Genomic DNA, 24,398 nt, shown 5'->3' with positions numbered 1-24,398 from the left:
GTCAACTAGATATCCCATGATGCATTTCACCGAAGCCTTATTTTTGTAAACTTCCGGATTATGACCTCGTGGTGTTTGCCGCTGCAGAGATCGATTAAATGATGTTTCATCGCTATAATGTTCTATATTACATGTTATTCACATTATAAACTTGACTGCCGATTATTTCATTGAAATCACAGCGACAGGATTCTGAGAAATACACATGTTGACCATGTGTAACACGTGTGCAAGTTATATTTAGCAGTCATTCAGAAGATTGTTTTTTCCCTGTCTGCGGACATTTCTTTCACTCAAATAATATTTAAATAATATATTTAACTTATTGTTTGATATTTGATGGTTTTTGACGTTTTAGTTATTATTTTCTTGGTAACGATCCTGCAGCAAATCGATAGCGAAATCAGTCCGCCATTGTGTTGTGACTGTAAACAACCACGCTTCAGTCGGCCGATTTTCCATGAATTAAACAATTTACTATTGAACATGTATCTGGTACGTTATTATTTTTATCTTTATTATATTTTCATCACATATTATATCGTTTAAACGTTTTTACAGTGATTTGTTCGATGTATAACTTTACAAAACTGGCGAGTAAAACTTACGATTTTCACATGTGAATCACGACGTAATAATGCCAAAACATCGTCAGATTTTGGTTTTCGTCCACAGATAAGTCGCACTGGTGTATATGCCGCACTCCGGATTTTCAGGGAAAAAAGTAGCGGCTTATACTCCGGAAAATACGGTAATGTTCAAATTTGATAAATATTGATTTGTGTTTTTTACAGAGGAGCACCCATCAAGGTCCACCTTCCTCTAACGGCCACACAGGTAGCCACAGGAGCCCACCACTCGGTCGTGTTACTCAGCAATGGTCAAGTGTACACCTTTGGAAACTTCCAGGTAAAGTTTGTTAGTCCTAAATTATTATCACCAAAAAATGATTCGATTAGAATGAATTGAACTCCATGCTGAAAATGAAAGTAAACTGATACAAATAAAACTTACCTTTCACAATTTACTTTAAAATGGTATAAAGATGGGAAATCAGACATCAATTTCAATAGTTGGTAATATTGAATGTTTATATTTACCTGAACAGAAGGGAGCCCTAGGTAGAGCTGGTCCTGATGAAGCAGGGGCCAAGACAAAGAAAGGCGTATGGTATGCCCTCCCTGGACCAGTCCCTGGCATCGGTAAGGAATTTTCAAAAATTGTGTCTCTATATAGCTATTTAGTGTCTCGATTCACTTAAAAGAAATGTATTTTGGCATCTAATAATGTCAATTTCTTTTTAAAAAGCAACTTCTGGATGTCATCTTAGGAAGTTGTAGCTGTCATATCGATGGTGATATGTAGTTTGAAATTGAAGGGTAATTTAACATAAAACATTTCAAAAAAAAAAATCCTTTATGAATTTCAAGGTAACTCCTTATTATGTGATAGCAATCTAGTCCTTTATGTTTTACCTGTAATTTTTTTTATGTAATTATTAGTGGTTTGTTGCCATTGATTAAAAGTAATGTTTAGTTTTCAAAAATTTATGTTTTGTTTCTAGGAGCAAGATATGGTCGACGTGCGACGTGGATACATGCGAGTGGTGATCAAACCTACATGAGGATTGATGAGTCACTCATTAATGCCCATATCCTAGCCTCCTCAAAAGTCTTTGCGAACACATCCTGTATTGGTAAGTAATTCAACCTTACTATTACCTCTTCGAAGTAGTTTGCTAACGAGTTCTTGACTAATTCTAACCTCAACGGACAACCCACACTATGTATCTTGTGTCTATTGGTCATTATATCAGTTTTGCCTCATTGCACATTTTAAAGCAAAATCCAGTTCTCCATATAATGTCTTTAATAATTTTTATTTATTTAATTGTTATAATTTCTTTATTATCAGTCTAAGGAAAGAAAATCATTAGTTTTAGATTTGGATATTTTGTTAGAAAATATGTCTGATTGAATAAATTCTATAATTGATGAATAGGTAGAAATTGAAATACTGTTGTTTTGGACAGGTTTGATTCCCATGGGAGAAGAGAATGCTGGTATAATGAAGTGTCTGATGATCAGCAAGGCAGATGGCAGCTGTCGTAGGTCAGTTATCTCCCTTATACCATGTCATATTTCAGAGAGTTTATTTCCGCTCTTCAAGAGATGTCTTCTCAGAAGATCTTCCACCTCATAGATGGAAGAGCTTTCAGAAGCAGAAGAGCTACAAATCAAGTGATCAGAATTTGTATTCTAGAAGAAGATGAGGTCAAATCGAGTTAAGCTCAGTGCTCTTCAGTAATATACTAGATACCACAATTCTGTATTTTTGACTGTAAAACGATAAAAAGTCTATGACTAGTCTATAAATAATTATAGCTGTTTTGACGTTACAGCCTTGGAGGTACAGACCAGGTGGATCTCTCTCAGGACTCAGTGTGTCTAGATCCTGTCTACGATGTGCTGTGGAGGTCAGTGAAATACTTCACTCACAGAATATGGTGCTAGTAAAACACACCAAAAAATGTATTCAGGAAATTTTAATACATAAATTCATTTCAAGAGACTTATGTTTACTTTTGAGTGCACTATAATGGCCTTTATCTATCTATTCTGGGTTAATTGTATGACATTTTCCTTCTTAATTATAGCAATAAGAAACAGTATAATCCGGAAATCTGTCTATACCAGCCAAATATGCTGGTTCAATGACATCCAGTTTTGACAATTTATACTGTAGTATACCGGCATGTATTTCGCACTCAATAGACAGATTAAATTGTTTGATTCTCATTCTCAAAAAAAATGACTTGTGTTTTCCATCTGATAGAGCATTACTCTGAACCTCATAGTGTTTTTATCTGTAGCTACTCGCCAGGGAAACATGAAGTGACCTGTTACAATGTGGTGGCCTCAGAGGCGCGACCTCTCAAGTCTCAGGTCAAGATGGCTAACATCCAGGACTTATTTAAGCCTGAGATATCAGTTCCTGTTCGGATGGGTTGTGAGACAACACGCTCCCACTGTGCACTCCACTTGTTAGGTAAGCTTGACATTGATTATGTTCTAATGATTGGAAGTATTTTACTACTTTCTGATTTCATTTTATGGGATGTTACTTACCACGGTACAGTGATGGTAAATATTACCATATACCTGACCTCTCATTTTCGCAGGTCAAAATGTTGATGATTTGGCATAAAAAAACCACAAAGAAATACATAAGTGGTTTTGAAATTTTTGCGATTTGGCTATAAGGGTATATATTGTTGTCAGTTTTGGACAGATCAAATTTTCAAGGCCTCACCAATATCCGGCAAATGATAATATCCCCACAAAAATGACTGGCTGTATGGTGAATTGTGTTATATAACAATATTACATTTCTTTATGCACTGATCACAGAAAGGGCTTTTTGACCTCGGCTGAAAGGGCTTTTTGACTTCAGCTTGGAATAAAGTATAATGAATTGAGAAGAGTATAAATGCCTTTTGTGATTACAGGATGTTTGGACACACTGACCTTGGCCCAGATCTCTAACCTGACTGTGATGGAGGAGACCAAAGAGAAACTGACCTCCTCCAAAGTCTACAGTAAAGAGGACTTCTCTGTCGTCAACAGGTTTGAAAGTCAGTAACTCAATATCATCTATTATCATAATATTATAGACAAATCGCAGTCAGTAACTCAATATCATCTATTATCATAATATTATAGACAAATCACAGTTTTCAGTTTAAATAAAATAAATATGGTCTCTGTAACGGTGGAAAGAAAATGTTCAAATTGTATGTATTGAAAATGTAAATAAAAAGGAGGGGTGGGGGGAAGCTGTATGTATTGATTTGAACCAATTAATGAAATAATATTTAAATGATATTTATATATTGATTGTTTTTGTTACAGGCCATGGAGGAGGTTGGGGATATTCTGGCCACTCTGTGGAGGCTGTTCGGTTCATGGTGGACACAGATATCATACTAGGAGGCTATGGACTGTTTGGTGGTAGGGGGGAATACTATGGCCGTATCAAGGTCAGTCTGAGGTCACGGTTTTAGTCTGTTAGTGATATACAGATAGGCATAGGATATTCAAAGAAAAGTTTTATGTCAAGGATGTACACCATATGTTTAGTCTAGATTAAAGAGAATGAAAGAATGGTCTGAATGCTGATTTCTGAATGTAGGAATTCAGCTGGTACGCAAGATGTGCAGAATGTAAGGTTTCTCTTTACAATAACTATAAACCACTTTATTTTCTTAAGATACACATCTCCATGGAATTTTATGTACAAAGTTTTAATGAAATTAACACGAAAAATTGTATAAAATGTATAAATTGATAACCACTTGTCACTTCACCACAAATTTATGTACTTGTGAATATGTTGAAAATAACAATGATGTTAAATTTTCTTCATGCAGAAAAAAATCATTGTTTACAGTAAAATGTATTGATATATTGTATAAAAAAAACCTGACTTGATGTTGTAGCTGTTTGAGTTGGGACCAGAGGGAGGTGAGAATGAATCACAGGATGGTGAACTGTTGGCTGAGACAGAAGAGATGGCATTCGAGTGTGGAGCCAGGTGAGTCCTTTAATATTCACTTTGAACATCTAAATAATTTGCATATGATATTTACTGATGTATTTGATTTTTCCTCGACTTTATGTACCAGTATACCTTGAGTAAAGTTATAATTGAACCTACTATTAAAATAATTTGTTTCAGAGAGAAGTTTGCCATGGTGTTTGAGGAACCTGTCGCTCTCCAGGCCAATAGTTGGTATGTGGCCTGGGCGAGGATCTCTGGGCCCAGCAGTGATTGTGGCTCTACAGGCCAGTCTGTTGTCACCACAGATGATCAGTGAGTAGTTGTATATTGTGGATAATCTCCCTTGGTTAGTTATCTCTCTTTATCTAAAAATCTCCCTTTATTGGAAGAATGTGAAATCTACAGATACTGTCAAAGACACAATTTTCTTCATAGACTGAGAATAATTAAATGTTAAATAAAGAAATGTTTTTTAAGACAATCAAACCCTGTTAGTTCTACGTCTGCAGGATAGCGGTATAAAGCTTTAAATTATGGAAGGTTTTCTAGTGAATATTTTCAATATTCAGCCTAAAGATTCATCAGGATAGATAAAAGAATTTGAATTGATCAAGTTCTTTGAGTTATAGAAATGGAAGTTACTAATAGAGCTTCAATTTTATGTTCAGTAAATTTTTTGTGAAAAAAATAACTTATTTAAATTCTTTTCTTTTCTAGAGTGGTATTCAAGTTCAGAAGTTCTCGCAAGTCCAATAATGGAACTGATGTGAACGCTGGACAAATTCCACAGTTACTGTACAGGTCAATATCACAACTTGAAATGTTTAATATAAGCATCCAATACCATTTCACTATTTAGAAATTAATTTTAATTTGTTTGATTGCATTTGTCAAGTTTCAGCTGTGAAGTAAAAGTTCTGACACTAATGTTGTTCAATTTCAATGAATCATTTATGAAAAACAATATTGATTTTATATGTCCATGTACAATGTAACATTGTTTTCCTTTTGCATGTTTCTAACACCAATAGATTACCCTCGAGAGACAGCCCAGGTGCTGTGAGGAAGGTGGATCACACAGAACCAGCCCATGTCCTCAGTCAAGACTTTGCCTGCTCTGTCTCACCTGTAAGTCTACATTTTTACAGAACTTTGAATTTATCCCTTATTTTGTACAATATTACATAAATTTGAAGGCTATGGCAAGACTATTTTGCTTATACCAGAATAAAGATTTGAAAGACTCATACTGGGTTATTCAGTCTGAATAAGTTTGTTTGCTAGTTCTCATTGACAATATTTGGCCTTTAATACCAGTATTTCTAAACAATACACTTTTGTGCGTAACATTCAAGTAGATATTTGAGATGTTGAACCTCCAATTGTTACATTTTTCCAACATCCCATGTTGATTGTGTGTTATCAGGAGAACTTTGAAGCTCTGCTGAAGTTACTACAGTGGAGCTGGAACACCTTCCACTCCTCCCTGGGAGAAATGGACGGACTAAAGGGAGATAACTACATGGCTGCCTTGTCGGATTTACGGCGGGTGGTCTACATCTGTAAGGCTAGTCTGTGTCTTCTACGGATCTATGTCACCCAAATCTACCCTGATGGAAGTAAGTCAGAGTGATTATTAGATCTGCATGGAGAATTTGTATTGATCACCCTGATCTTCCTACAGATTATCTGTTCAGGAAATCTGATGTTCAAAACAAATTCTTAAGAACCAAAATTTGAATTTAAGATAGATGATTTTATATTTCAAATTAAATTTCTGAATTTATTAGCCAAGCACAGTGACTTTAGGTATTAATCTCTCATATTTTCTTTCCTTTTCCAAAATTAGAAAAAAATTATAATAAGAATAAAGGTTACAAAGACATATGCTTCCAACATAATGAAATAAATTGTGAAGATATTTACCTGAAATGAAAAATCAGATATCATACAGAGAATACTGTACAAAACTTTTATTAGTCATGCCTTCTGTACATGGTCGCTTTACTTCCCGTCAGACAAACTACAGAAAGGTATGCCAGAGTCCACCAAGCTAGCCCACTGTGTAGGTGATACCCAGGACCTACTACGGCGGATACTCGCCGAGGAGGTGCGCCCCACCAAGGTCCATATGTACCTCTCCGAGCCTCCAGGCAAAGTGTTCGAGGGGATGGAAGAGGAGATACTACTGGAATGTCACAGGACTTTCCGAGCCTGTTTCCATGCCTTTTATCCCACTGGAAACCTCAAGTGGCTGTGTCTATGTGACCTTCTTAATCAGCTGGAACCGGTCAGTACCACAAATTAGCAAGAACTCCTTTGCCAGTTTATACTCAGAGGATTGCTATATATTATTAATACTAGATTTTATATGCAGTTTGGTAAATTTGTGATTGTATATTATGAAATCCAAAATGCAGTTTTGTTCAGTTTAAAAGTTTTAGCAGAGATATTGTATAACACTTCAATGATAAATGATGAATGACAATGATAAATACTCATACTACACTTGGTCATCTCTGTGCTTCTGAAGAGGACAATTTATTGAATTGTTTCTGGATAGAACACTGTACTTATTTAATAACTATTTACTGATAACACGATCTTGATGAATATTGACTGTCCACGTATTTTTATGTTATATTATAGGACATGATGAATGTGAATGGGTACGGCCGTCTACTTGCTGCCATGATGGAAGCCATGTGTCACCCTACTATCCGCCTCACCAATATCATGCCTATCAACTGTGAGCCACAGACTGAGGAAATTTTACGAAGACAATCTGTGATAATGGACGACAACACCAACAGTATGGCCCGCATGGGAGAGGTCCACAAATTCCCTATTCTAGTCAGCCATATGACATATCGCATTGAGGTAGGTTCAATTTATGTTTTCTATGTTTTGAATATGATTAATGTTAAAATCAATGATAAAATGTATGATAACAATATATCAAACAAATTTTGATGCTTAAAAACAAAAATAATGATAACAGATATTGGAGAAAAAAAAAGTCTGATATGAATATAGGAAGTGTTGACTAAATTTTCTTCCCTTTGATCATTATTGAATATATTAAGATTACTGTTGTAGATGTCAGGTATTGGAGGGAGTCATGTGACCTTTAAGGAGATACTTGACAAGCTCTTGATGATCGTGATGTTACCGGTGAGACAGGCACTCAGTAGTGATATGTCCCTGTATCCTTCTGTCCTGGTGGGAAACACATGTTCCTTACTTTCCACCATCGTCAGTGAACTCTCCGCCACAGCCACCGGCCTCGAGGTACGTTGTATTGAGTCTGTATTACCTTCCAATGTTCTCAGTACACATATTACATGTACTGAAAAGTCTTCCACAGACATCTTAAAAATGATATAGTTTAAATAATACCTAAATCATGCATGTACATCTCTTCAATGCCATTTCTAAGGTTAATCTGAATCATGTTTTGGAATATTTTCATACTCCACTATGAAATAAAGGATTTATGTCTAGAAACCCATATTCATTCTGTTGTGTTGCATTAAACCTCATCCAGATTTCATTTTGACAGAAGTGTAATTGCATTCATAACAAACATTTCTTATTTTGAATTTGATATGTGTGACAATAATCTTATATTTATTCAAAGGAATTAATGTATTACAACTTTATTACTCTAGATGGATCTTGGTACCACGACACGGCCACTGTTAGTAACACCTAACAGGTTCACTCGCACGAGTCAGAGTGCATACTGGAACACAGGGAACGGCAGTCCTGACGCTATCTCCTTCAGTGTAGACAAACCGGGTATTGTGATCGCTGGTGTGTGTGTCTATGGAGGAGAAGGGAGATATGAGTATGAAATGGAGCTGCTGGATGATGTAAGTAAAACAAACAAATCTAACCTTCATGATTGTTACACGATAAGTCTTGTCATTATTTTCTACAGTATAATGGTAAATATTTCAACAGGAAGAATTTCTCCAAAAGTTTTATTGTTTTGTCAGATTTGTCTTTAATGACAATCCAAAGGAGAAAAAAAACCAATCTCTATAGATAAGTGGTCTTTATGCAGAAGTCAAATAGTAATGAGGTTGGCCATTGGTACCCAGAGAATGTTGATAGTTATTACAAGTCTTAGAAAAAATCTTGATTTAACTCAATTTAATTTATTGGCTGACATGACCAAATGTTTTCTATTTTATGATATGACACTTTGTTATAGTTATCATTTAAGTTTCCTGTTAATATTATATAGGATCGTACATGAGTGGCTATATGACAATAAATTTATCAAATGAGTTCAATAATTTGATATGCCAGGAGCATTTATATGATAAATTTTATATCACATAGTCACGAGTATCACATAACTTTTAATAATAGAAATAAGTAAAACTGAAGATTTTGTCTCTATATAAAACAGTAGAAATTCATCTTGGATGTAATATTTCTATTAACTGACACAATCATGCAACATCATATAAAGATTATGACATCAAAATTACCCATGATGTCACAATAGTTTTATTATACATGTGCCTTACAATATTTATGACATGGCCATATGACGTGACTGGACGGCCAGTTATGTAATAAATTTAAAAAAAATTGTCAACTCGTCAAACTAGTTTTTGTTTGATTTTTAATAATAAATCCATTGACTTGTTTACAGAGTGACGGTCCTACAGAGACTAACCATTTTCAGCGATGGCGCAGTATAGAGTTTGTGAAGGGTACCTACACCCCTGAGGACTGTGTCAATGACATCGCTGAAATCAAATTTGATCGTCCTGTCTCCATCAAGGTAGGACAATAATTTAAGGTTTCAGCAATGGCTACATATATAAACTTTATACTGTCTAAGGATACAAATCTTATACGAAACACATAAACTGAATACTTTTAAATTAGCAAATAGTTGGTATCCTTATTGTTAAATGAATAATAATAGGGTATTTTCAAATTATAGATGACTTGTTAGACCAAACCTGTTTAATACTTTGTTACCTTACAACAATTGATTTTCTGTAGGAGGGAGTGAAGTATACCATCAGGCTACGTAACCATGGATCCCGCACACTGAATGGCGACAATGGTATCATCAAGGTCAAATGTCCCGATGGAACAACCTTCAACTTTGTTGCCTGTTCGCTGAGCAGTAATGGAACAAACCACATGCGAGGCCAGATACCACAAATCCTCTATTACAGGTACATCCTCCTGTCCCTCTAAAAATGCTATTACCCTGGTCTTTGTTGTTGAGTAAGGGATTGCAATATCCAAGCAGATATAATGTTGTCTGACATTCTGATACTGCTTGGGGTACACCTGGATACCTTAAGTGGACAGATGGCAACGATGATAAGAGTTTTTACTGGAACTGCATGGTGACATCCATGTTTGTGATCAAATCTGTTGAAAGGTGATGTGATGACTTGTTCTGCTGAAAGGATGTAAAACGTGATCATATAAATATAATTAACTTATATAAAATGTAACTACTTTATGAAACATTCCACTTTGCACTATATTATTAATGATATTGCATTATCGATTTATTCTTAAACTTATCATCTTCGACAGGATGTTATTGTAATATTTTCAAATTAAGGAAATGGTGATATTGTGTACTAGACAGTTATCGTGTACTTTCAGTGCCCCCCAGGACGGCGAGTCTTACCAACAGAACAGTAAGAGTCTTGTGGAGCTCCAAGCTCGTAAAAATGCTATTGATATGGTGGCTGCTATCTGTCGGGCGACCACCGACATCCTACACAGAGCTAACAGTCTACCTGGTAATTATTATTTCTTTTCAATATATTTGTCCTTGAGTTTATGAGTTCTTCACTTGACTTAAAGTGATGTTGATTAAAGTGAATTTTGGAGGAGTGAAATTAAGTCGTAAATTTGATGTAATAAATATAATTATCAATCTAATTAACCTGTGTAAAAATGACAATTAAAATAGGTGGTCATTTTACAGTATCACCAGCATTATTTGGTATTGCCTCAAAACTTATTTAATCCAGCATTTGTATTATTTTCATTCAACAGTTGAAGATTCATTATCGACCCTTGGCAACTCCCATTTGTTCTGTTCCTTGCTGCCACTGATTTTGGCCTACATAGGACCGGTAGCCTCTCAGGACCCAAGGGTAAGTAATTAACTATCATGTATACAGGCTATGGGGGAGATTCTGTTGTATTTGTGATATTGTTTCAGAGTTGTAAGTCCCTGGATGCCACTAATGATAAGACTTAGTTTGTTGTAACTGTTATATAGACAACTGAGATTTTCTCTTTATATCTACGTGATTAACCTGATGTTCTGTAGGACATTATACTTTTTAATTTGATTTTACTTTTCTTGGTGTATTTTTGTGTTACATTGTATTTGTTACTCTAATTTAGTATCATCTTGGATAAAGTTAGCAGTAGCAGATCACAATCATCGTATAAAAAGCACAATGTCATATATTTACATATGCCCCTATATATTCAATGGGAGGGGAGTTGCGTTCAAATTAGCGTAATCACAATGACATATGAATACAAACGCAGTGTAGGTTGGGCCTACTTCTAGTTCAGGCCTTTTTAACATTTTGTGTCATGTCCGGGAAATTCCATAGTTACGTCAGTATGTGTGTACAGGATTCCAAAAAAAAACCCATTACAGGTAGTTATCAAAAACTGTATCATCAGCTTTACCCCCCTTCTTTGCATTCCAAATAGGCCTGCACACTTGTCTACCCTCCGTACTATAAAATAAAATTCATGACTATGAAGAATTTAGTCTATATCGCATTCGTAGACCAATACATACATGACAAACTTTCAGCAGCTCAACGGTCATACTATCAATAGGCTATAGCACAGTAACTTTCCTCGGTTGAAAATCAAATATGTCGGCTCGCATCACTTCGGACCGCATCGCTACCCTGAGAATGATACATACAGGTTGTCATTCCGTCTCAGTTATCTCAATTTTTATAAGAAATATACATTATTGATATAAGATAAATTGAAAAAAAACACATTTAAAAATAATTGAACAATGTCATTGTTATATTTCAAACCAAACTGCAGCAAAGAAATAGACATTATTGATATAAGATAAATTGAAAAAAAAAACACATTTAAAAATAATTGAACAATGTCATTGTTATATTTCAAACCAAACTGCAGCAATAACATTCAGCAATCGGAACTATACCTTGGGTCATCCTGACTACCGTAGTTACCCAGCTTAGCAACCAACATTGTTTTAAATTTGATCACGAACATGTAAAAATAGACTTATTTATATAAATATATAGATTGAACAGTGTTTTGATTGCATTAAAGGTGGTATGAACGCAATGGGATATAGACATATTCAATGTAGCGCTACCTCAATGTGAATCTTTATAATAAAAACTTATTTCTTGAATTATATAATAATGTATTTTATTTGTAGGGGGCTGTACAAGTACTGGGTATGATCCAGGAGATTCTGCCCGCCCTAACCTCTATCAGTATTGACTTACATGTGTTGTATTTGTAGGGGGCTGTACAAGTACTGGGTATGATCCAGGAGATTCTGCCCGCCCTCACCTCTATCAACAGTAAAGTAACCCAACCTCAACCATCCCCAGATGGAAATACAGAGACCAACGGGGGCACAACCTCTCATCACTACGCTGTGGTGGAAAGTGACCATCCTTATAAACCAGCTACTGTAGCTAATTACAAGGTACGTTTTACTACCCCTAGTTACCAAATTAAATCTAATAAACCAGCTACTGTAGCTAATTACAAGGTACGTTTTACTACCCCTAGTTACCAAATTAAATCTAATAAACCAGCTACTGTAGCTAACTACAAGGTACGTTTTACTACCCCTAGTTACCAAATTAAATCTAATAAACCAGCTACTGTAGCTAACTACAAGTTACGTTTTACTACCCCTAGTGACCAAATTAACTCTCAGAAACCAGCTACGGTAGCTAATTACAAGGTACGTTTTACTACCCCTGGTTACCAAATTAACTCTCATAAACCAGCTACGGTAGCTAATTACAAGGTACGTTTTACTACCCCTGGTTACCAAATTAACTCTCATAAACCAGCTACTGTAGCTAACTACAAGGTACGTTTTACTACCCCTGGTTACCAAATTAACTCTCATAAACCAGCTACTGTAGCTAACTACAAGGTACGCTTTACTACCCCTGGTTAACAAATTAACTCTCATAAACCAGCTACAGTAGCTAACTACAAGGTACGTTTTACTACCCCTGGTTACCAAATTAACTCTAATAAACCAGCTACTGTAGCTAACTACAAGATACGTTTTACTACTCCTTGTGACCAAATTAACTCTCATAAACCAGCTACTGTAGCTAACTACAAGATACGTTTTACTACTCCTAGTAACCAAATTAACTCTAATAAACCAGCTACTGTAGCTAACTACAAGATACGTTTTACTACCCCTAGTGACCAAATTAAATCTAATAAACCAGCTACTGTAGCTAACTACAAGATACGTTTTACTACCCCTAGTGACCAAATTAACTCTCATAAACCAGCTACGGTAGCTTACTACAAGGTACGTTTTACTACCCCTAGTTACCAAATTAAATCTAATAAACCAACTACGGTAGCTTACTACAAGGTACGTTTTACTACCCCTAGTGACCAAATTAAATCTAATAAACCAGCTACTGTAGCTAACTTTAAGGTACGTTTTACTACCCCTGGTTGCCAAATTAAATCTAATAAACCAGCTACTGTAGCTAACTTTAAGGTACGTTTTACTACTCTTGTTTACAAAATTAACTTTCATAAACCAGCTACCTAAGCTATGAGCAAGCTGGTTTATAAGTAGCATATCAAGGTTACTTAGAGTCTGCAATGATATTGTACTTTTGATGCATGAAAAAAATAATTCAAAGTATGAAATTAGAAAAGTTAGCAAGGAAAAGAATACATACATTTCATTATAAAAAGAAAGACATTTTTATTCTACATTTGTTACTTTAAAGACACTTGTAGCAATAAACACTGCTATGATTATTATAGTTATTTTATATTCCATTAACTGACTAATTATTATATTACTTGAAGGTTACATTCCCTGAGCCTGTTAAATGGATGGTTTTGGAGTTTGATCCTCTCTGTGGTACGGCCCAAGCCGAAGATACACTCCAACTGTTAATACCAAGCACCATCAACTCTCCTGGAATCACATCCAGTGTTACCAAGGAAATAGAGGAACTGCCCAACAAACCAAACTACAGTCCCCTCCGAAAGAAATTCTCAGGGGGAGACAACTGGCCCAAAAATGCAATTGTTCTTCCTGGTAAGTTTGTTAAATGAAGTATTCATCATGTATCCCTTTTAAATGAACAAAAATTTGTTGTTTTGGTCTTGGTTCTTACTAAGTATGATCATTTCTGTCCTACCATAACTTTTGAAGCATTTAGAAATTATTTGATGTAAACTTAAAACATGTAAAGCAGATATGCAGTACCTTGATATTAAGTCTCTGTGACCTTGACATAAAGTTTAATGAATTGTAATAAATTTTGTAATATACCTTAGTCACCCATGTGAACTGCGAAATAATAAAAACAATCCCCCATATTTGATAAAGCAATATCACTTTTAAATGATAATTTTAAGATACCTGATTTAGTGAAACCATACATAAACTTGATCATTTCTTTGCAGGAAGTGAAGTTTTGTTTTCTCTGGAAACTGCATCAGATTACATCAAGGACGAGAAATCTTGTTTCTATGGTTTCAAATGCTGTATTGTGGGATATGAGTGGAACTCCAAACCTCTAGAGGTAATAGTTTATTGTATTTAGAAATTCACTGGGCAGTATCTGTAGTATGATATAGTATTGACCAAATCAATGTATTGTTTATACATCCAATGAAATGTAAAAGAATCAACAGATACCATAACATCAGGATAAAATCTGTGATTATGTTTTGCAGAACCTCTTACAGTTAGAGCAGGAATTGGCCTACCTCGGTGGCATGTGTGCTGGCTCTCTCATCAAGAAGGACATAGGTCTTCCTCCAGGTAAGTCTTCAGCTGTTAATTTTCAAGGAACTAAAATTGCAATACAAAAGTGCTGTTTGTCTTATGTATCTTTTAAAACGTAAAATAGAAGTCCAGTTTGTTGAAGTATGAAGCAGTGATGATTCAAATGTTTTCATTTTACCTACAATTTTGCAGTAACCATGGAGGAACTTGACGAGGACATGGACTTTATAGACGAGAGTACTCAGTTGGTAAGTACATACAGTTCATAGCAGTAAAACATAATTTATTGTGTAGGTAAAAAAAAAAGGGAATAAAAAAATGAAGTATAGTTGAGCTGCCATAATCCGGACACCGATAGTATGGGAAATTTACAATCCAGGTTGAAATACTATGTACAGATTTTTACTAGGCAACCGGAATCTAACAGTACAGAATGTCACAATCTGTTTGATTAGAGCTGAGGACATAAGTGTTTCAGATTATCAAGGGTCCACTGTATGTATGACTACAATAGAAATGAAAACTTGATGAATACACAAAATTCTAAATTAAATTATTTAAATTAAATTAAAAAAAAATAAGTCCTAAAATTGAATACTGGGGTACATATACTACATACTCACGGTATTGTTTTATCACTACAGGTGTTCACCGCTCACTCGTCTCTGCTAGAGAAAGGCTTTGCTCTGTCCCACCCTCCTACCATCATGCAGGCCCTCGAGGGTAACCTCCCCTTCTGCTGGCAGTCCAATGAACGCTCCTTCCTCAAGGACTTTGTGTCGTGTAGCCCTGGCACCAGTGGTGGGAGACTGGCAAGGTATATTTTAAAAAAAGATGATTTCAACTAGTCTATGAATAAGTTAAGAAACATTGATCAAATTATTTTTTAAATTCAGAATTTGAAAAATTTAGGAATTTGCAAAATGTTTCTATACTGACTATGAAAACAAAATCTGGAAAGAATTCATCAATTGAAATATTGATTAATACTTATAGATAAAGAATGTTGCATTCATGGTTTTGTGAACAAACAGAATCCATTCTTATCCCAAAGATGATAAAAGTAATGTTGGGATCATTGACTAATGACATTTATTTGTTTGTAGGTGGCTACAGCCCGACTCCTACCTCGACCCGTCACAGTGTGAGATTGTGTATAACAAAGAGGAACTCAAGTGTAGCTGGCCCGCAGTCATCACCGTATTGACCAAGGACCAGTACAGCCACCTCGTCAATGTACCAGAACTCAAGGTCAGCCCATGTATCTATACATAAAAGAACACATTTGATTTAGGCTGTTACACTGTTTAAATTCATACATCTTGAAATGCAGTCCAGAAATTCAGGGTTAGACTTGACCATATATTTTATAGATCATGGAGTTGAATCGTAGAGTACTAAGTATTAAGTATAAATAATATTTCAAGTTATAATCCTGGAGTCTACGATATAAGACAAAGCCAAGTGAAGTGTATGTCAGATTTTATGAATATTGTCTTTAGAATGAATTCAGTCTGTTACAGATGTAATGTAAAAGTTGGCGTAACCAACAGCATAATGAACACTCCACTTGTCAGGATGATAATGTAAAAATTATAGCTGCCAAAAAATGAAATATGTAACATGCATTCTTCTGATCAACAGAAACAACAGTCAATCATCATAATTTACACTAAACCATAAGGCTGATTATTGTTTTGTATGTTTTACAGGTTGAAGTAAAGGCTGTTCCTATAGATATGGGTGCTCTAGGAGAGGACGAGAAACGTATCCGCAGACTGAGTCGCCCTGATGAAGGAAACATGACCTTTGGAGGTCACCCTCCCCCGTGTCTAGACACACCTTATGAACCTACAGTCAAGGACAGGAAGGACGTCTTCCATGCTATCTGTATGATGAAGGTAAAAATAAAAAAGAAGAGGTTGGAGGTTAAGGTTAATAAGTGCAAAGTCTGTAAGTGCCATACTTCAATAAAAGTAAAGTGCAGATACTAGAAAAATTCAATTGTTCAACATAATTATTCAGATGTTTTAATACTTTTTCTCGACTCAGTGGATGTTAAATAAAGCCAAATTCTTTTTATTAAAAACTCTCAACTTTAAACTTGTTGTATCTAATCACACGCTCCAGTCTTGATTGATATCTTGCGAAGTTGGCGACATTATATCTCAAGTGACATTTCTAGTTTACTAGAGATTGATTATACTCTCGTACAGATTTGGGTATATAAACAGTTTTCATTCCCTTGTAGGCCTACGAGAACTACTCATTTGAGGAACTGAGATTTGCTGCTCCAGCTGTTTTGCGTCCCAGTGAGAACATGTTGGTACGAGCAAACAATGACGGGACATTCAGCGCCAACTGGACACCGGGCAGTGTGGGCTACTACAATATACATGTCACTATTGATGGCTTTGAAGCAGGTACTGATTGAATCCTGAACATTTGGATTGATTGATACTGTTCAGCACCAGTTGGAGTAACAAAATTTTATATCAGATCATTCTATATGCTTGTGCAGGTGTAGTTTACCTTAGTTACATTGGCAGATATTATTTCTTATCGTGCCATAAATTATGCTTGTGTGGGTGAACCTTGTTAACTTGAACTTATATACTTCATAGTCAAAATTTTGATTTTACATTACGTTGGGTCCAACATTACTTTACACTATATATTCATATATCTCTAATTGTTAAATGGTCCTTCTGTCTTAAGTGTTAAAAGTTTAATAATATCTTGTACTGACAATTTACCTTTATGTTTAATGCCATTTGTTCAAGTTTGGTAGATATACTTGGACTGTATATGTTATGTTACAGGAGAGGTGGTCAAGGTTGAAGTAAAAGAGGCTCCCCAAGGGCTGACCCCTCCAACTAAAAATGAAAAGAAGCCTCACCAACAGACCCGGGTAAGGTTTCACTACAGTTCTGTGATTCTTAGTATTCTTAGTATTCTTACTTGTTCCTTTACTTGAAACTGGATCAGTATCAACTTGACTGGTTTCCCAAGAACACAAGATCATCACTTTGTATCAATGTTGTCTATATCAATAAATTGATTACCTGGTAGATAGAAAGTAGAACTAAGCAGACTAAGCCCATTCCTCAGAAGGAATGATGAAGTGCTCTATCTTAGTGTAATATACTACTAGAAGTCACAACCCTGCAACTATATGCATATTATCATTTGCTCATTATTACTGGTGTACAGAACAAATACATATCATCTGCTTTGGTGTTTTAGATGCGTAGATTTGTAGCCAAGAACAGTGCTGGGCTAAGGATACGAGTGAACCCGTCCCTGCAGAGTGAACTAGTAGGAGTCATACAACCCGAAGGTGTCATCTCATTTGTAGATGAGGTACGCAATTTATACAGTGATAGAGTTTCTGATATATATCATTTCATTTACGGATAAAGTATGATTATGTAATATTATATGATTGTCAAAATTGCATGGCTCTAAGCAGTAACAAATTCTTTTGTGTAAATATGTCAACAATTGTATTCTTCCACATCAATAATGCTAAATATTGAGATGATTCCTTAGTCATGTTTTCCTCATCACTCCATAAATCTAATTGTATAAATATTTGGTTATGTTATCAACCCAGTTTAATATCTTTTGCTGGAGAATTAAAGCAATAAATCCCTCATGTTATAGGTACACAATGATGATGGTGTTTGGCTGAGACTGAGTCAGGAGTCTCTAAATGAGTGGTGTATCAGTAGACACACCGAGGGCTGGTGTCTCCAGTACAATCAACACCTAGGGAAGACATTACTGGTACCACTAGAGGAACCCAAGTCACTCATGGACGAGATCATCAAGGAAACCATCCTAAAGAAGCTACCAGAACTTGTCAGGGCGGAGACTAACAAGCCTAAGAGAGGTACAATGTGATGAAAGTTATGAAATGAATGATAATTAAATGTTGATCCCAAATTGATCTGGGGATAAAGCTGAAGAATTCATTATATGCCTCACCATGAAATAGCTAGACAGACATTTATGATTAAAAAAAAATCAAATAATATATTAGATTAAAGATGCTCCACCGCCGACAGAGCATAAATGATGTTAATCATTTGAACAATAATTGGTGTTTAATCGTGTATATATATGCCTAATTAACACAAAAAATAATATAAAATAATTTATTTCGCTTTTGGTGCATGCGCAATCAGTACTTCATTCCATATAGGATATAGTGTCACGGATTTTTTTCGGGATGCAAAAATTATTTTTCATATTTTTAACTTGAAGTAAAATTAGAAGCTCAAACTTTTCAAAAAAGTAAGTTTCTGTTGTAACTGAGAAAAATACTAAATCGTCTGCTGCTGTTTTAAAATGAAAAAATACCATTTGTCAAGCATCTTTAAAAAAAATCTATATTTAACTAGCAATCAAACTAATCTAGAAAATTTTAAATACCAGGTTTTGTTCAGTACTGACAGAAAAATCTCATGCTCTATCAACTGAACTGTCTACTCTTTATAGCGTTATTATATCAGAAACATCCATAAATTATGTTGTTTGTTGCTGGTGATTAGGTCCAGGCATTTACCAAGTTCTAAAATGTGGATCGTTCGGCCACAACATCCGCTGTCGTCCAAGTCTCAAGGCCACTCCTGTCGGGATGCTCACCCTGGGAGATAAAATCACAGCTCTTGAGGATGTAAGTACAAAAACCAAATAGTTAGTTTGTAAAAAGTTAATCATTTAACAAATACTTTATAAACATATTCTTACAATTATTTTTAACTTTTGAAATGGATTTTTTTTCTCCTTCATTTTAGACTAAGAACATCAATAACTAAAAGGATGACTTTTATACATTTTTAGGTGACTAATCAGGATGGCCTTTGGGTAAAGATAGACCCAGAAAGTGCAGAACAGTTCTGTCAACAAGAAGGGGAGACCTGGTCATTGGTCGCAGGAAAGGAAGGGATTGTTTACCTCCAGCATGAGTCAGATATACCTGAACTCCCCCTTAATGCTGAAAAGGATCCATTCTCCTTCAATACACTCAACGCTGCTGTTGCCAAGGGCTTTGACTTTGGAGCCTCGCCCCAGGCTTCCTCTCAGTACTCTGTGTTTAGTACTCCTGGGTCCGTGTTTGGAGGATCAAATGCATCTCCAGGTCTGTCAATGATTGATATAAGTATTTTACCTGCTGTTCTCATTGCATGATTCAGAGAGGCAATTGAACTTGGGATCATTTCTTACATACACTTAAGACTCCTAAATAATTTTATTAAAGTGATCAAAATTGTTGAAAACTCATAAAACTATTAGCACTAAATATATTCTTGAATCTGTAAACCAAGTTCTGTTTTTTAGACAGTTTAAAAAAAATAACCAGACAGATCAAAATTTTGAATTCTGAATGCTGTAAATATTGTTGTAATCATGCTTTCCCCTGTTTCCTGTTTTAGCTAATTTTGCCAGGAGTGCTAGCCTACCATCTAGTGCATTTGCCTTTGGTAGCCAGAATAGTAAGTATGATTTTCCTGACAAACATTGATGTTGTGTCAACCTTGAATGGATTTAAAACTCATTATGAATGTCATATAAATGTTGGATTGAGGATTTAGATGCTTGTACCTGTAAACGATTTATCATGAAGGTATGTTAAACCCTTAAAGTTGATTTTAATTGAGGATTTAGACCTTCAAGTTGATAACCTTCAAAGGCTTCAATAGATCTAGATGCAGTCACAAAATTAAATTTGGTCTGGGACAGAGTCATCTGAATCATTCTTGATACCTAGTTCTAAACATTCATTACTTATAGAAAAACAGACAACATTTGAAGAAAACAGATGTGTTAAAAGATTGATATTAACTTTCCTCATCTAGGTGTTGGATCTAATGGACCGTCTTTTGGCCAGTCCCCAGCTCCAGCTTTCGGCATGAGCAACGGTTACCACTCAGAAGGCGGATCATCCCATGCTAAAGAACTGACCCGAGTCCACTCCCTGCCTTCAGCAAGCTTTACAAAGAAGCGATCTTCACCTGTTTCCTTTTCACCCCAAACTGTGTCACCAGGGCGATTAGACTCACCTTCCTTGGCTGTTATCACCAGCAATAGATCTCCCGCCCCTGGCTCACCTAAATCTTCTCGGCGAGACGGAAGTGCTGTACCACCAGAGCTACAGGGTGTATCAGTCAAAGAACTTGTCAAAGCTTTAGGTAAGTGGTATTCATTGTGTGATCATCATACAGCAGCACTATTCTTTGTTCTTTTGCAGTGGGTCCTTTTTAGCTGTTGAACTGTTGTTAATTTTCTAAGCACCTTTAAGTTTATGGGAGTAACTGTTGGTATTTAGTGTATTCTGTGTGGTACTACTGACTTATCTACTATCCTCAACCATTCTCACAAACACCGAGTAACTGTACATACATGTATAGGATAAATTCTGTTTAACTACCATACATTCATTAGATTGCTGTAAAATGTTGTAGACAATCACTTTGTATAGTCTGATATAGCCTGCCCAATGTTGTTTGATAGTATAATGACAATATCTTCATCCATCCAAACCCCAAAAAGTCTTGTACATGCAAATATACCATTTTAATCAAATTCTAATGTTACCAATAATTCTCTTCATATCAATTTAGGATCTAATTTACCTGCTGTAATAGTTTTTTACTAAATCAAAATGTGCAATGTAGTTTTAATGTTATTAAAGGCCCAATATCCGTATCTGTCTTATTTTTTTCATGATTTAGAAGAATGTTGAAAAAAAAATCCTGTTGTAAATCATGCAGAGACAGGACTAAATCGAAGTCAAGATGAGCGATAATGTTTCGGAAACTTTTGATAAAAATCAAATAAATATTGAACATTGCTAGATGGGTCCCACTTAGTCAAACAAACTGAAGTTAGCCGATATTGTTACATGGTTGCCGAGAATGTCATGTGACTAGCGTTACTACGTAACGTCTGTCCGAACTCTTCCGAGAACGGGTCATGAAGTTTCCGACTTCAGTTCGGCAATAATCGTAACTTCTATGGCAACCAGTTTGAAATGAAGGCATGTTTACAAGTATTGATTTTCAACAACTGCTGTACCAAAGTTATTAAGAAATCATTGTAAATATTCTTTGATGTAACTAATATCAACTACATCTACAAATACTAACAATATCGGGGTCGAATCTCACTTGAATATTTGTTGATAGTTATGTATAGTGTGGCTTTAAATGAGTGCATACAACATAGGTAAATTTTGATTTGTTAAGGCTTCAAACCTTGAGTTAGTCTTGGCATCTCTATGTTCACTGAAATCAAAAACACAATTAGCGTATTGAAAAGGAACACTCCAAACTATGCTGACAGTTAATTCCACTCTATAAAAATGTGTACCATAAGTGTATTAAATTTATCATTTACAAGTAGCAGACAACAGTCACAACACATTGAAGAAAAAGAGGCGTGTTAAATGTTATCATAATAGAAAAACAACTTTAAGTATTAATGATTTATTTGTGAAGTTTTACTATCATCATGGTGTTTTGTTTTTGATTAACAGATGGTTTTATTATTTAATTTTATTATTTGTCTTGTTTTGTCTAAATTGTCTTAAATTATTAATCACACTGTGGTATGATTAATCTTAAAATTGAAAACCATCAAAATAATTATAATCATGTCTTCAATAAACACTATTCTAGTTTATTGTGAGAGGAGGAAATTGTTTGTTGGCTTCAGAACCCAGCTATGACATTTGTTTGCACACTCAGTGAATTTTGTTTATATTTATGTGGTTTTCCCTATGTTGCCACTTTCTCTTGATATTTTGCCTCAGCTATTAATTTTAAAAGTTCTTTTTAGTAACAAAATGTTTGATTACCAGTAAATTCTGACAGAGAATTACTATCATCAGACATTATTCTCATATATTGTCTTTGCAGTTACAGAGTTATCTGCCCTTGCAGTAGATATGTATTGGAATGTCATGTGTTTGTGAACGTAACATCAGTGATTTTCAAACCCAAACTATTGAAACTTATGACATAACAATAAATACCCGTGTACCTGCAAGGGCAGATTACTCTGTAATGCAAAGCTGGAATATTATAAATTCAATGAATGTTCAGCTAAATGTCAATAGTACATACAACCTTTAGCTGAGGTTTGTTTTGAAAATAGTTTTGATTAAAATGTTTATTTCAATAAACAAAGCATGATTTTGATTTAATTGGGGAAAAATGTTGTTAGTAGTCTTTATTCGATAAATCGATATATATATATTAATATGTGCAAAGTTCCTTGAGTTTAGCTTTTAATCTTGTGTGAAAAAAGAACAAATTAAAACTTCTATTATCTCAGTTAAGTGTCATCATTCATCGATTTTAACAACAGAAATTCAACAAAGTTAGGATAGATCAATTTCAAACAAATCTAAAGTGAAATGAAATTATCCATATTCTGAAGGATAACATGCTGAACGTCTTCACTTTAGTATAGGCCTCTAATATCATTACTATGTTTTTGAAGTCTTTGGCTGCAAGGATTTTATGTCAAAGGGTTATGGTGAGTGTGAAGGGCTGTATGGAACAGGAGGTATGAACATTTCCATTTACTATTGTGTACATTGGCTGCCTTCTTAGTGGTTTCTGTCCAATGCACTTTTCTAGCCACATTTTATTTCAGTTATTATTATTATTGCATTTTTTCATTTTAATTTGTTCATTTATGAAATTTTACTTATTTTTTTTTACGACTATTGCAGGTCAAATTTTATGTCAATTTTGTTGGCCTATAGCTGGAAGTGCATGATGGGTTTTAGATAGTTAAATTTTAAAGGAGTTCAATTTAAAATATTTTAAGAAATTGACATTGTACATATATATGGATATTCATGAATATTAGTATTTTTTGTTAATTTTCTGTTTTCTGAAGTTTTTCTCACTCACCAAATACTCATGAACTTTCATTTGATATATTTCACATTGAACGATTTACTACGTTCAATTCACATTGAACGATTTACTACGTTCAATGTTTTTATAATTAGTCCATACAATAATTATCTCAATTATTCAGTAAACTAAATTTCAATTCTAAGGATTATGCTTCTATTGATTCAGGATAAAAAAAAATTAATTAATCAATTATGTATTTTCTATATTTTAAACAGTCTGAATTAATGTTTGGTGTATTTTCAGTTTTCAATGCTGTTCTATGCCTGATTTCAGATTTTGTATTTGAAGTGTCTGTGATTTATTTGACACTGTTATTGTGTGATGCCTGTGTGTATTGTACGATAAAATTCCAGTATTGTTTTATTGTGTATTATTTTATCGTCATATTGGCCTGTTTGTTAAGTTTGCACACTGAAATGCTTTGGTGTATTTTCTGTTTACTACGCCTTCGTCACCTTACCCGCTGGTTAGGGATGAATCATGGTGAGAGTGACTGGTCACAACACAGCCCAGACCTAAAACACAAATCCTCCTCCTCCTCGCCTGTTTATCAGGACCTTAGGGGGTTTCCCTTTCATATCCGAGCTGTCAGCCCCCGACGCCTAGCAGCCATTATTGGTAACGTATGATGTAGTGGCATCTTCTAGTCATGTGGCCCTCTTCAATTGATATTGTGCTCTGAATATTGTGAGTAGATGAGCTCACCATGGCTGTCTAGTGAATAAACTCACTGATCGTATAGGTACATGTAGTAGATAATTTCCTTCAGTTGGTATATTAATTGCTGTAAATTACCAAGTCTATAAATGTAGTTCTCTCATTTATCCCTATACTAAAACATCATCCTTAAGATATTGTCCAGT

At 35.0% G+C, this 24,398-nt stretch overlaps 1 protein-coding gene across 1 annotated transcript in view; it reads left to right on the top strand.

The window, feature by feature from the left end:
- The window catches only part of LOC138327888 (E3 ubiquitin-protein ligase MYCBP2-like), a 62,984-nt gene that overhangs the window by 14,249 nt on the left and 24,337 nt on the right, over positions 1 to 24,398 (top strand). Inside the window, 37 exon segments of the mRNA XM_069274337.1 lie at positions 795 to 909; positions 1,109 to 1,202; positions 1,565 to 1,696; positions 2,033 to 2,111; positions 2,402 to 2,476; positions 2,873 to 3,048; positions 3,509 to 3,634; positions 3,912 to 4,039; positions 4,499 to 4,593; positions 4,738 to 4,872; positions 5,278 to 5,361; positions 5,592 to 5,688; positions 5,987 to 6,179; positions 6,579 to 6,850; positions 7,210 to 7,440; positions 7,660 to 7,851; positions 8,232 to 8,435; positions 9,230 to 9,361; positions 9,589 to 9,767; positions 10,213 to 10,352; positions 10,612 to 10,712; positions 12,101 to 12,289; positions 13,666 to 13,900; positions 14,272 to 14,390; positions 14,545 to 14,632; positions 14,789 to 14,844; positions 15,241 to 15,413; positions 15,703 to 15,847; positions 16,309 to 16,497; positions 16,848 to 17,019; positions 17,419 to 17,507; positions 17,843 to 17,959; positions 18,263 to 18,491; positions 19,153 to 19,277; positions 19,445 to 19,742; positions 20,038 to 20,097; positions 20,461 to 20,793. Of these exon segments, the coding sequence (XP_069130438.1) occupies positions 795 to 909; positions 1,109 to 1,202; positions 1,565 to 1,696; positions 2,033 to 2,111; positions 2,402 to 2,476; positions 2,873 to 3,048; positions 3,509 to 3,634; positions 3,912 to 4,039; positions 4,499 to 4,593; positions 4,738 to 4,872; positions 5,278 to 5,361; positions 5,592 to 5,688; positions 5,987 to 6,179; positions 6,579 to 6,850; positions 7,210 to 7,440; positions 7,660 to 7,851; positions 8,232 to 8,435; positions 9,230 to 9,361; positions 9,589 to 9,767; positions 10,213 to 10,352; positions 10,612 to 10,712; positions 12,101 to 12,289; positions 13,666 to 13,900; positions 14,272 to 14,390; positions 14,545 to 14,632; positions 14,789 to 14,844; positions 15,241 to 15,413; positions 15,703 to 15,847; positions 16,309 to 16,497; positions 16,848 to 17,019; positions 17,419 to 17,507; positions 17,843 to 17,959; positions 18,263 to 18,491; positions 19,153 to 19,277; positions 19,445 to 19,742; positions 20,038 to 20,097; positions 20,461 to 20,793 (5,597 nt within the window).

This window comes from Argopecten irradians, chromosome 7, assembly GCF_041381155.1.
Source record: "Argopecten irradians isolate NY chromosome 7, Ai_NY, whole genome shotgun sequence".
Taxonomy (NCBI): domain Eukaryota; kingdom Metazoa; phylum Mollusca; class Bivalvia; order Pectinida; family Pectinidae; genus Argopecten; species Argopecten irradians.
The sequence above is the reverse complement of the archived record's forward strand: the minus strand, read 5'-3'. Positions and strand labels throughout refer to the sequence as shown.